This window comes from Notolepis coatsorum (genome assembly GCF_963971535.1).
Source record: "Notolepis coatsorum genome assembly, chromosome: 4".
In the NCBI taxonomy this organism is placed as follows: domain Eukaryota; kingdom Metazoa; phylum Chordata; class Actinopteri; order Aulopiformes; family Paralepididae; genus Notolepis; species Notolepis coatsorum.
The window spans coordinates 142,799,868-142,812,335 of record NC_140168.1 but is presented as its reverse complement, the minus strand read 5'-3'; the positions used below and the strand labels follow the sequence as shown (position 1 = coordinate 142,812,335).

The window sequence follows — 12,468 nt, the reverse complement described above, 5'->3', positions numbered from 1 at the left end:
ACATTGTATTACTATTGCACTTTACTGTTACATTTGCACTCTGGTTGGATGCCAATCTTCTTTTCGTTGTTCTGTGTGACGCTGTATGATGATAATACATTTTAATCTAATCTAAAATGAAAAAGAAAGTGAGAGAATGGGGGGAGAGAGAGACAGACAGAGAGAGATAGAGAGAGAGACTCGGCATAAGTTGTCGTTCCTAGGGGAATAAATCGGCCCACACAGTAGCTTGTTGATAAGTGCCCTTGAGCAAGGCACTGAACCCGAACACTGCTCCAGGGGCGCAGCACTGCGGGCGACGCTGTGCTCCGACCTCTGATGAAATGCATATGTGAGGACTGTGTGTGTCACTATGAGGGATATGAGGACTGTGTATGTGTAACTAGGAGCTAGTAGGATGGATATGAGGACTGTGTGTATGTGTAACTAGGAGGGATATGAGGACTGTGTGTATGTGTAACTAGGAGGGATATGAGGACTGTGTGTATGTGTAACTAGGAGGGATATGAGGACTGTGTATATGTGTAACTAGGAGGGATATGAGGACTGTGTATATGTGTAACTAGGAGGGATATGAGGACTATGTATATGTGTAACTAGGAGGGATATGAGGACTGTGTATATGTGTAACTAGGAGGGATATGAGGACTATGTATGTCTAACTAGGAGGGATATGAGGATAGGGATGGGTACCTTTCACATTTGAACCGATACCGGTACCGGTACCTGTGAATCGATACCGGTACCCAACGGTACCTTTTTTCGGTACTTTAGTCTCAAGACATTTAATTTACCTACCTCAGTCGTAAAAAAAAATCCAAACTTCAAATAACTACAATTTCGACAGTTTTCATTGCTCCGACTGCTTTGTTGTTGAATCAAGTCAAATCCTAGGTAAGCATATATTGTGCGTGTGAACGTTGACATGAAAATAAAAAAAAAGTAAAAAAATAAAAAATTATTTTTTAATTATTAAAAAAAAAATCGGTTTCTCACTTGATTCGATACTCGGTAGTACCGACGTGTTTCGGTTCGGTGCCTCAAAAGTACCGAATTCGGTACCCATCCCTATATGAGGACTGTATGTGTAACTAGGAGGGATATGAGGACTGTAATCAGTGTAATGTATGTCTAACTAGGAGGGATATGAGGACTGTGTGTGCAACTAGGAAACTAGGAGGGATATGAGGACTGTGTGTATGTGTAACTAGGAGGGATATGAGGACTATGTATGTCTAACTAGGAGGGATATGAGGACTATGTATGTCTAACTAGGAGGGATATGAGGACTGTGTATATGTGTAACTAGGAGGGATATGAGGACTGTATGTATGTCTAACTAGGAGGGATATGAGGACTGTGTATGTGTAACTAGGAGGGATATGAGCTGAGGACTGTATCATGTATGTCTAACTAGGGGGGATATGAGGACTGTGTGTATGTGTAACTAGGAGGGGTTTGATGACTGTGTAACTAGGAGGGATATGAGGACTGTGTGTGTAACTAGGAGGGATATGAGGACTGTGTGTATGTCTAACTAGGAGGGATATGAGGACTGTGTGTATGTGTAACTAGGAGGGATATGAGGACTGTATGTGTAACTAGGAGGGATATGAGGATTGTGTGTATGTGTAACTAGGAGGGATATGATGACTGTGTGTATGTGTAAGTAACTAGGAGGGATATGAGGACTGTATGTATGTCTAACTAGGAGGGATATGAGGACTGTGTGTAACTAGGAGGGATATGAGGACTGTGTATGTGTAACTAGGAGGGATATGAGGACTGTATGTGTAACTAGGAGGGATATGAGGACTGTGTGTATGTGTAACTAAGAGGGATATGAAGACTGTGTGTGTGTTTGTGTGTGTAACTAGGAGGGATATGAGGACTGTATGTATGTCTAACTAGGAGGGATATGAGGACTGTGTATGTGTAACTAGGAGGGATATGAGGACTGTGTGTATGTGTAACTAGGAGGGATATGAGGACCGTGTGGGTGTAACTAACTACTAGGAGGGATATGTGAAAAAGACAAATTTCAATACCTTTTGTACATTGACAATAAAATAATCTTCAAGTCCCCCTCTTGTGTGTTCGGTGGGTGAAATGGATAGCTTGGAACTGGCCACAAGACGTGTGACCTCAGTCCAAGGACGTCCGATGACACCTGACGTTTTGCAATGGAGGGCTCACGTGACAAACGGAAGACAATCGAAATCATAAGACCTGATGATGATCTGATCTGACGCTGCACTACCATATCTCTTTGCCTCGAGAGTGCAAGCTTTTGATTTGGAGCCAAAATAGAAGTGCCCCGGAGAAAACCACATTGGCTTTGATGGGGCTCTTTCTTGATTCAATGCTCTCTTCAACGCTCTCATGTTTCAACGCTCTCTTGATTTAACGTTCTCGATTCAACACTCTTTATTCAGTGCTCTTGATTCAACGCTTTCTTGATTCCCCCACTCTGTTAACACTTTGAGTGCCAGCCACGGCATAATTAGTTATTTCATGCCAACTGTTCAGTGCCAAAAACGAGGTATGCCGTTTTTTAATCGTTATTTTTTGTATTAGCGATTTCAATTCATATTTCATCAATCTAGCCTCACGTTACCAGTGGGGATCTGTCTGAACTCGAACAGGGAAAATACCGCCGGCGCCCACTATCGTCTCTCCGGATGGTACTGCACCCCTTTGGATTGGATTGAATGAAACGCATGGAGAAAAAAAAGTCCTGCTTCCACATTTTACTTGTCAGACAAGTAACCAGAGAAGATCGAAGTCATTGCCCACCATCAAAACAGCGGAGAATGTGTGTGTTGGATCAATAAACGCGATCGATATTTGGAATGGCGATCAGGAATTGGAATAATCTTTTTGGAGAACATCTGATCTGAGGTAAGGAATCAATTTTACCAGTCTTGGGATAATCAGAGTTATTTTCACCTATATATCAGCGTGTCCCATATGTGTGTGTGTGGCTGTGAGTGTGTGTGCGATCAGGAAATAAGATAATCGATTTTTCAGCCCGCTTCTATAGTGTGTAAAACGGAAATGAACCAATTAAAAAAAACTCCGTTTCGACAATGTTGACTGCAAACAAGTCATTGATAAGCGACGGCCATATTAGACACATAGCCATAATTTAAGATATAGTTTATGCGTTTGCAAATATGAGAGCTCTATCATTGAAGTGGGTGCTGGCATTCAACGGGGTAAATAGGAAACGGAGGCCAGCACTCAAAGTGTTAACTTACTTTACACATATGACCCAGGATAAGGAGAAAATCAAAATAAAAGGCAGTCCAACCTAGGTCACTATTTCTCACTGCACTGTATTGATTTTTACATTTAACAACCACATACACACAAACTGCAATGTAAACAAACGCAAAGGTTCCCAGAGTCTCCCGGAATTTGTCCAGATTTGTGGTTCAGATCATTGTGTGGATTTCCGGTAGGACTTGGCGTTTCTGCATCCTCTGGCATGGCTACCCAATAGCTGTATGTAGAGAGAGAGAGAGAGAGAGATATTCAATAGCCATGATATCCTTCATGTCGACTGTAGGGACCTGCATAGCGGACCATCGCAGCAAGATAGAAAAAGATTTGGTGTCCGTATCAAAAAGATTGCCCAGAGTTATGGTTTAACAGGTACAGGGAAGTCGGTGTAAAGCATTTACCATGTTGTGCCTTCAGTCGTGGCGTTGTTGTGTTCTTCCTTCCCAGGCATAACCACTCAGCTAGCAGGTATTTAGTGTTGATTCCTCTCCTCTCTTGCTATGTTTACAGTCCGTGTTAAAGGCGCTGTAAGTGGTATTTTCTTGGTTAACCCTTTCACTGACACACTACCAAAGGGATAACCCTTTCACGACGACAATACAGAAGGTTAACCCTTTCACTGCCACATGACAAAGGGTTAACCCTTTCACAACCACACTACAGAACTACCACACTACAGAAGGTCTGTAGTGTGGTAGTCAAAGGTTAACCTTCTGTAGTTTGTTAGTCTTCTTCTTCTTCTTGGCCCCTTAACTCCAAGCGGCGCATAGGCCATCGACGACTCTTCTCCATCCAGCACGGCTTTGGGCTGTCTTCTCCGCCTCTCCCCAGCTGGTACCACGTCTCTTCAGCTCTGCCTCAGTGTCCCGCTTCCAGCTGTTTTTGGCCATTCCTCTCTTCCACTTCCCCTGGGGAGTTGGTAGTGAAGGGATTAAAATAAGTGTAAAATAGCTCTACGTTCTGACAGCCATCACTGATTTTTAGAGTGTTTGGTCAGTAACATGGGTCTCCCACTCCCCCCCCCCCCCCCCCCGCTCTGCAGTAAACAGAATCCATTTTATGGTATCCTGTTTCCACTTTATCCAATGAGGACGGAGAACCCCTAGATATGCTTTGTCAGATTTGCATACTGAAATGGCATATTATCTTAATTTCTTATGTTTGCATAAGGTTCTCTCTCCTGATTAGATAAAGTGTATCTTGTATTTACTGCAGAGAGGAGGGACTGAGAGACCCATGTTACTGACAGATGTGACAAGCTGGTTTATTGCTAGAATGTGCTGCTGCTCTCGTAGTTGATGTGACAGACGGCAGCAATGAAGAAATCCTTGTCATGTTTAACCCAGCCACTCTGACCTCCTGACCCTCCTGACCTCCTGACCCTGAACCACTGAGCCTGATGTGTCCGCCGGATCAAGCCTCTGCTGACTTGCTGTTTTGTTTGCTCTTGTACGGCTGGGTCCACATGTAATTTGCGTTCTTTTACATAGACAAGCTCAACCTACATGGCATTGGTTAATCAACATAACTGAAGGCTCTTCTAAATGGTAAATAGTGCATTTTTATAGCAGCTTTTATCCAAAGAGCTTTACAATTTTGTTCCTCACATTGACCCTCATTCACTCAACACATTCCGACGGCGGAGGTGATGACCATGCAAGGTGTCAACCTGCTCATCGGGAGCAATTGAGGGTTAAGTGTCTGTCGCCCCTCTTCTAGGACTGAACGATTAATCGATTCATTAATTTCAATTATGATTTAGCCTCCCACGATCATGAAAACAAGATAATCGAGATAAAGCGATTATTGTGCCGCATGACGTGTTGCTCTCATTTAGTCTTGTGTTGTAAATGCAGCTTCACCCTTCCTTCACAAATATGTTAAATAAGCTAATTTCCCAAAATGTTGGAGTGTTCCTTTAACACTACACCATCATTTATCTATTACTAAATATTTGCACTACCTCTCTACCTCATTTAGCATTTTGTTTTTGCATTTTGTGAATTCTTTGTTTTGTATAGTGTTTGGTCTTTATTCTTTTACTTTTTACTGTATGAAGCACAATTTCAGGAGGGTCAACCAAGCATTTCACTGTAATGTATGTACCTTATGTGTGACAAATAAAACAACTTGAACTTGAGTTGTAAAGCATACGGTATTTGGATAAAAGCTGCTATATAAATACAATCTATTTACAATTTAACTAGGGATGCACCGAAATTTCGGCCACCGAAAGTTTTCGGCCGAAAATGAGTCAATGACCAAAAATGGCCTTTCGGCTTTCGGCCGAAAGAGTTTTTTCACCGAAACAGAAACAACCTGTAACCTAACGCGTGTTGTTGTGATGATGTCATCAAAACGTGGCTTCAGTCATTACATGCGCGCTGTTTCTATGTGTCGCGCTGTTTCTATGTAAACTCAGCGCGCAACGCGTCCAATAAATGCGTCTTTAACATGCTTTATATCCTTATTTACTATATGCCCGTCGCGGTTAACTTAAGAGGGGGGGGATTGTGTTTCTCACATTGACGCTGTCTGTTGTTGATAATATAATCTGAAGAGCATTATTATTATTATCATTCTCGAGAATACACATCGCACGTCTACTGTGCCAAAGTCAAGAGAGCACATTCATCTGCGGACTAGAAAGGTGCGCTCAGTAGAGCACAGATGTCCGCCACTTGACTTGGAATTAATGTACTGTATGCATTCAGAAGTGCTGAATAAATGTTTTATGGACCCATAATCGTGATTATTTATTATTTAAGTTAAGTTTTGCCATAATCATATATTTTTCCATAATCAGGTAGCTGAACAACATTGGTAAAAAAAAATTCTATTCTATGAATCATTTTCGGCCTTTCGGCATTCGGTTTTCGGCCAACTGTTTCCTATTTTCAGTATCGGTTTCGGCCAAGCATCCCTAAATTTAACCCCTTCCCCTCTGCCCAGGTTAACTCAATTATTTAACCCCTCCTCCTCTCCTCTCCCCCCAGGTTAACTCATCACTTAACCCCTCCTCCTCTCCTCTCCCCCCCAGGTTAACTAATCACTTAACCTATCCTCCCCTCTCCTCTCAGGTTAACTCATCGCTTAACCCAGGGGTTCCCAACCTTTTTTCCCCCAGGGACCCCCAAACATCTCTGATGAAATTCCTGGACCCCCCTCCTAATAAAATACCATAAAATACTTTTTTTTGTCATTTTAAAACTTTTTTTTGTCATTTTAATAACAAACTGCTTATACACAGGCATATGCATCATAATTAGACCCACTATGCTTCTTTGACTTGTGCCTTCAATCAACAAATCTAATCTTGCACTAGGGCTGGGCGATATGGCCTAAATATGATATCACGATATTTTCTGACCTTTCGGCGATACACGATACGCATCACAATGTTTTTCTTTTTTTCCCCAAACAATTCATTATGAGGCTTACCAAGACAGTATTTGAGTTTGCAAGCTAACATTAAAGACAAAATAAAATACCCATGCATTTAGCATTTTTATATTATATATTAGATTTAGATTATTGGATTATTAGATTATATATTGCATATATTTAGCAATGATATATTATATGATTTAGATATGAAATATGATGAATTGAAAATGGGGGACCCTGATGTAAACAAGACAAAAGTCTTTCTCTGGTCTGCATCCTCCAGTCCACTGTTGACTGTTGTTGTATTGAGCTGTACTGTATTGTACCCATGCTGCAATCTGTTAATAACGTTTTCATTCATTCAGTCGGCAAACAGAATCATTTTGATTGACAGTCGCGTCTGCCAATTACGTCTCATCGCTTGCACCCGCCCTGCTGTTCTTAGCACCAATCGGCAAGCGCGTATTCATTTTTTACTTCCGCCATTGGAGAGCTCAATGACAACAACAATGGCAGCAGTAGCTCGCCGCGGCCGACGTTTAGCTTCTAGCTACGCAGGATGACTAAATGACTGGAGGCATAATGATTTTACTGCAACGGATGTTATAATAAAAGCCTTTCCATACATCTGTCTGATTGAAAACGTTATTAACAGACCGCAGAATGGGCACAACTGAGTCAGCACGGGCTGAGATATGAACGACTAATGCTTGCTATATCTAGGTCGACCTCGGTCGTTGCTATGTAAATACGCTGATGTTATTGAAAGTGTAACTATATAACGTTAATGCCACAAAACGAATGCCTTTGTTATCATAAGTAGTAACTTTTGATGCAGTAGTGTGTGTGTGGGGCGGCGCTGTTCAAAAGTGTCAACGTGTGGACCAGATTGACGCGACACAAGCCTCTTGGGCAAAACATCACGATATCCACGATACGTTTAAAAAGTGTATCGTTAATGAACTGTACCCGATATTTATATAATATCGCCCAGCCCTACTTGCACCATATGTATTTCAAAATGTTGGCCAATATTCAAATCCTGTATTCATCCTCTCAAATCAGGCCCTAATGGTGAACGGTTTGCATTTATGTTGAATGAAGTAAGAATCCACTGCAGTAAAAATATCCTCACCTCAAGTGGTGGTAGTAAGGTTGACTGACATGAGAATGTCCTGCTTCAGATCCTCATTTTCGATATATTGCACATAAACGATGAGCACAGCCTCGTCTGCAACAGTTGTAGTTTCATCAAGTTGTATGGCAAATGGACCCTTTCTAAGCTTTTCTGACAGCTGCTGCTCGCAATCACTTGACATCTTATCAATTCGGTCTTTCACTACATTGTTCGAGAGTGGTACTGATTTTAGTTTATCCGCCACCTGTGGGCCGCACAGTTTCTAAACCATTTTGATGCAGGCTGGTTTGATGAGCTGCTCGCCAATATTGTGCGGTTTCTTTGCTTTTGCAATTAAAACGAACACTCAAAGGAGGCTTCGGTAGCCTTCTGTAAATCACTGCCACCCCTGCTCCACGCTACTCTAACATCAACAGGCTTGTTCGCCTTGAGAGACTGTTCTTTCCTCCGAAAAAAGTCTGGATCCTTCCCAACGGTTTCTGGGTGCTTAGACGCCTGATGTCTCTTCAGCTTGCTGGGCTTCAGGCTCGAGTTTGCCAACTTTTCTCCACAAATCACACACTCAGGTCGTTTGTCTGGTCCCTCAGTGAAGCCCATGGTGATGTAATTTTCGCGATTGCTGTAGGTCCTAACTTTTTTTGCAGATGAGCTGCCGTCATCTCCTTTTCGTTTGTCACACATTTTCGCCTCTGGCGGCTGACTGCAGACGAGCCGAGAAAGTTAACTAGCGTGCTAGGCTAGCTACAGAAAGTGATACAGTCAACTGATTCGCGTTTTAGCGGCTACCCGGTAGCCTACTGTTAACGTTCAAAAATCATGTCTAGATGTTTATTTATTTATCTTTATTTTTTATTGTAGTGGAGAGACTATTCATGCTTCTGATGATAAAAATATGCTAATTAAATATTTATCTAAAAAAAAAAAAAAGAAAAAAAAAAAGAGAAAAAAGGGGGGAACTCAAATCATCTGTGGTCTGGCGGACCCCCTGCGCCCCCTGGCGGACCCCGGGTTGGGAATCACTGGCTTAACCCCTTCTCCTCTCCTCTCTCAGGTTAATAATAATTCATTTAATTTATATAGCGCTTCTCAGTAACCCGAAGTCGCTGACAGTAGTCGGGAGCAAGAGTACAAACAAAGAAACGAAAGCAGAGAAACAAAAACAAAGAAACAACAAAGAAACAAAAACAAAAGGAACATGAGACCATGGGGGGAACAGGGGAGACAGCATGAAAGCACAAAAAAGACTGGAGACAGACATCAATCAGGTTGGAGGGGAGGGGGGGGTTTAAGGGTGGGGGGGGGTTGAAGGCAAGGGAGAACAGGTGGGTTTTGAGGTGAGCTTTGAAGGTGGAGAGTGTAGGGGAGTCTCTGAAACTTGAAAACTTGATGGACTGGGGGAGGGAGTTCCAGAGTCGGGGTGCAGTACGAGAGAAGGCCCGATCTCCGAAGTTTTTAAGCTTGGATGTCGGGACAGTGAGGGAGGCAGTGGAGGAGGACCGGAGGGAACGGGTGGGGCGGTAGGGGAGAAGGAGATCAGTCAGGTAGGGGGGGGCCAGGCTGTGGAGGGCTTTGAAGGTGAGGAGTAGTGTTTTGAAGTTTATGCTGTGTTTGATCGGGAGCCAGTGGAGGACAGGAGTGATGTGTTCGCGGGACCGGGTGTTAGTGAGGAGGCGGGCGGCTGAATTTTGGACCATTTGCAGTTTATGGAGGGAGCGGGAGGTGATACCAGTGAGGAGGGAGTTGCAGTAGTCCAGGCGGGAGGAGATGAAGGCGTGAATGAGGGATTCAGCAGCGGGGGGGAGAGGCAGTGATGGATTTTTGCGATGTTGCGGAGGTGAAAGTAGGATATTTTTACGATGGAGCGGACGTGGGGGTCAAAAGAGAGGGTGGGGTCAAGGAGGACACCAAGGTTTCGGACTAGGGGGGAGGGGGTGATGGTGGAGTCGTTGATGGTGAGTGTGCTGGGTCCGGATCTGGTGAGGGTGGTTTTGGTGCCGATGATGAGAAGTTCAGTCTTCTCACTCACTCACTCACTCACTTGTTAACTCATCGCTTAACCCCTTCTCCTCTCCTCTCAGGTTAACTCATCACTTAACCCCTTCTCCTCTCCTCTCCCCCCAGGTTAACTCATCACTTAACCCCTCCTCCTCTCCTCTCTTCTCAGGTTGACTCATCACTTAACCCCTTCTCCTCTCCTCTCCTCTCCTCTCAGGTTAACTCATTGCTTAACCCCTTCTCCTCTCCTCTCCTCTCCTCTCCTCTCAGGTTAACTCATCACTTAACCCCTTCTCCTCTCCTCTCCCCCCCAGGTTAACTCATCACTTAACCCCTTCTCCTCTCCTCTCAGGTTAACTTATCACTTAACCCCTTCTCCTCTCCTCTCAGGTTAACTCATCACTTAACCCCTTCTCCTCTCAGGTTAACTCATCACTTAACCCCTTCTCCTCTCCTCTCCCCCCCAGGTTAACTCATCACTTAACCCCTCCTCCTCTCCTCTCCCCCCCAGGTTAACTCGTGGAGCGGCTCCATCGAGATCGGCGTGACGGCACTGGACCCGGCGGCGTTGGACTTCCCCAGCAGCGCCACGGGCCTGAAGGGCGGCTCCTGGATCGTGTCCGGCTGCTCTGTGCTGCGGGACGGCCGCTCGGTCCTGGAGGAGTACGGCCGCGACCTGGACCAGCTGGCGGAGGGCGACCGTGTGGGCATCCAGCGCAGCGCGGCCGGGGAGCTCCACCTCTGGGTGAACGGGCAGGACTGCGGTGCGGCCGCCGGCGGCCTGCCGCCCCGACTCTGGGCCGTGGTGGACCTGTACGGCAAGTGCACCCAGGTGACGGTGGTGAGCTGCGAGCCGCCGGCGGTCTCCGCCGAGCGAGAGACAATGGACAGGGAGACTGACAGGGAGACGGAGAGGGAGAGGGACGAAGAGGAGGATGAAGAGGAGGAGGAGGAGCTTGTGGTGTGTGGGGTCCGAGAGGACGGGGGGATGGCGGTGCTGGTGAACGTGGCGGCCATGAATGGAACGCTGAATGCCAATGAAGGTAGGTGCTGGAGTGGTTATTTTGGGGGGGGGGGGATTTCAACTGATGGTGTGGTGCGCTCGGGTCAGGGGTCAGCGGTCATTTTAGATTAGACCAGCGGTTCTCAAACTACGGGTCGTCACCCAAAGTGGGGTCGTGGGTAGGTGACATTGGCAAGTAAAAAAAAGAAATCAATAATTCTTTTTACAACATATTTTGGCTAAATATGCCTCGTTTTATAAATGTGTATTGATAATGCTGTAATTAAATGTTCTAATAAATATGCATGATCAAGTTCAACAACGTGTGCTTTTATTTTGATATTCCTTAATTCCACGTTGAAATTACGCGATACACCCCTGGGGTCGCCAAAAGAAATCCTAAATAAAATGGGGTCATGGTATAAAAAAGTTTGAGAATCCCTGGATTAGACAAAAAATAAATGTATTGTCATTAAACAGCACAAGTATGTTTTACATTTGTGTCATTCACATTTTAGGATCTAGAATTCAGGCCATAGCCTTTTATGGATTACACCGAGATGATCATGCCCAGCCAGAAGAGTTGGTCACAATTTAGTTTCTTACATCGCTGTTGGGAGAGTTTTCTCTTGTTCAGTCCAATTCGGCATAATTAGATTAGTTTAAAATGTATTGTCATTATACAGCACACACATACAGTACAACGAAAAGAAGTTTGGCATCCAACCAGAGTGCAAATGTAGCAGTAAAGTGTAACAGCCATATACAATGTAGAGGTGATTAAACTGGGTATACAATATATAAATTATTACTACTAAATGTAGTGCTAATCAGATGTACTGTATGTACAGAGTTGTAGTATTAATGTGATACAGGTATAAAGACACTATGGTAGTAAGTCATACTGGCCAGCAGCGTAACTAGTAAGAGTAGGTAAGGGATATGTACAGATATAGATATAGTATCTACAGATATGTAACAAAGATTATATGCAGGTATGTAGACAGATGTGTATAGATACATGGTAAGAATAAACATTATATACAGCATTATTGTACATGCTATCATAGAGTTATATGGGTTATATGCAGGTGTATAAGTAGGTATATAGAAGGATTATATCATGCAGGTGTATTCAGACAGATATGGGTACATGTGTATATATATACATGTATATGCAGTAAATATAAATGTATATACTGTATACATCACTATTGTACATGCTATCATACAGAGTTATATGGGTTATATGCAGGTGTATAAGTAGGTATATAGAAGGATTATATGCAGGTATATTCGGATAGATATGGGTACATGTATGTATATATATATATGCTGTAAATATATATGTATATTTACTGTATATACAGCATTATTGTACATGTTATCATACACTATATGGGTTATATGCAGGTGTACAAGTAGGTATATAGAAGGATTATACGCAGATATACAGATTATATATATTATATATAGGGATGCTCGATATTGGCTTTTTTACCGATATACCGATATTGTCCAACTCTTAATTTCCGATACCGATATCAACCGATACCGATATATGCAGGGTTTCCCCCCCCAAAAAACGGAATAATTTCAGGTAATTAACATTACATATCTCTTGTCGTGTAATTAACACAACATTATGCATACTTTTGAC

At 43.4% G+C, this 12,468-nt stretch overlaps 1 protein-coding gene across 1 annotated transcript in view; it reads left to right on the top strand.

The window, feature by feature from the left end:
• The window catches only part of neurl4 (neuralized E3 ubiquitin protein ligase 4), a gene marked incomplete at its 5' end in the record, with an annotated part of 128,137 nt that overhangs the window by 5,097 nt on the left and 110,572 nt on the right, over nt 1-12,468 (top strand). The window contains 1 exon segment of the mRNA XM_084311773.1: nt 10,317-10,848. Coding sequence (XP_084167899.1) covers nt 10,317-10,848 — 532 coding nt within the window.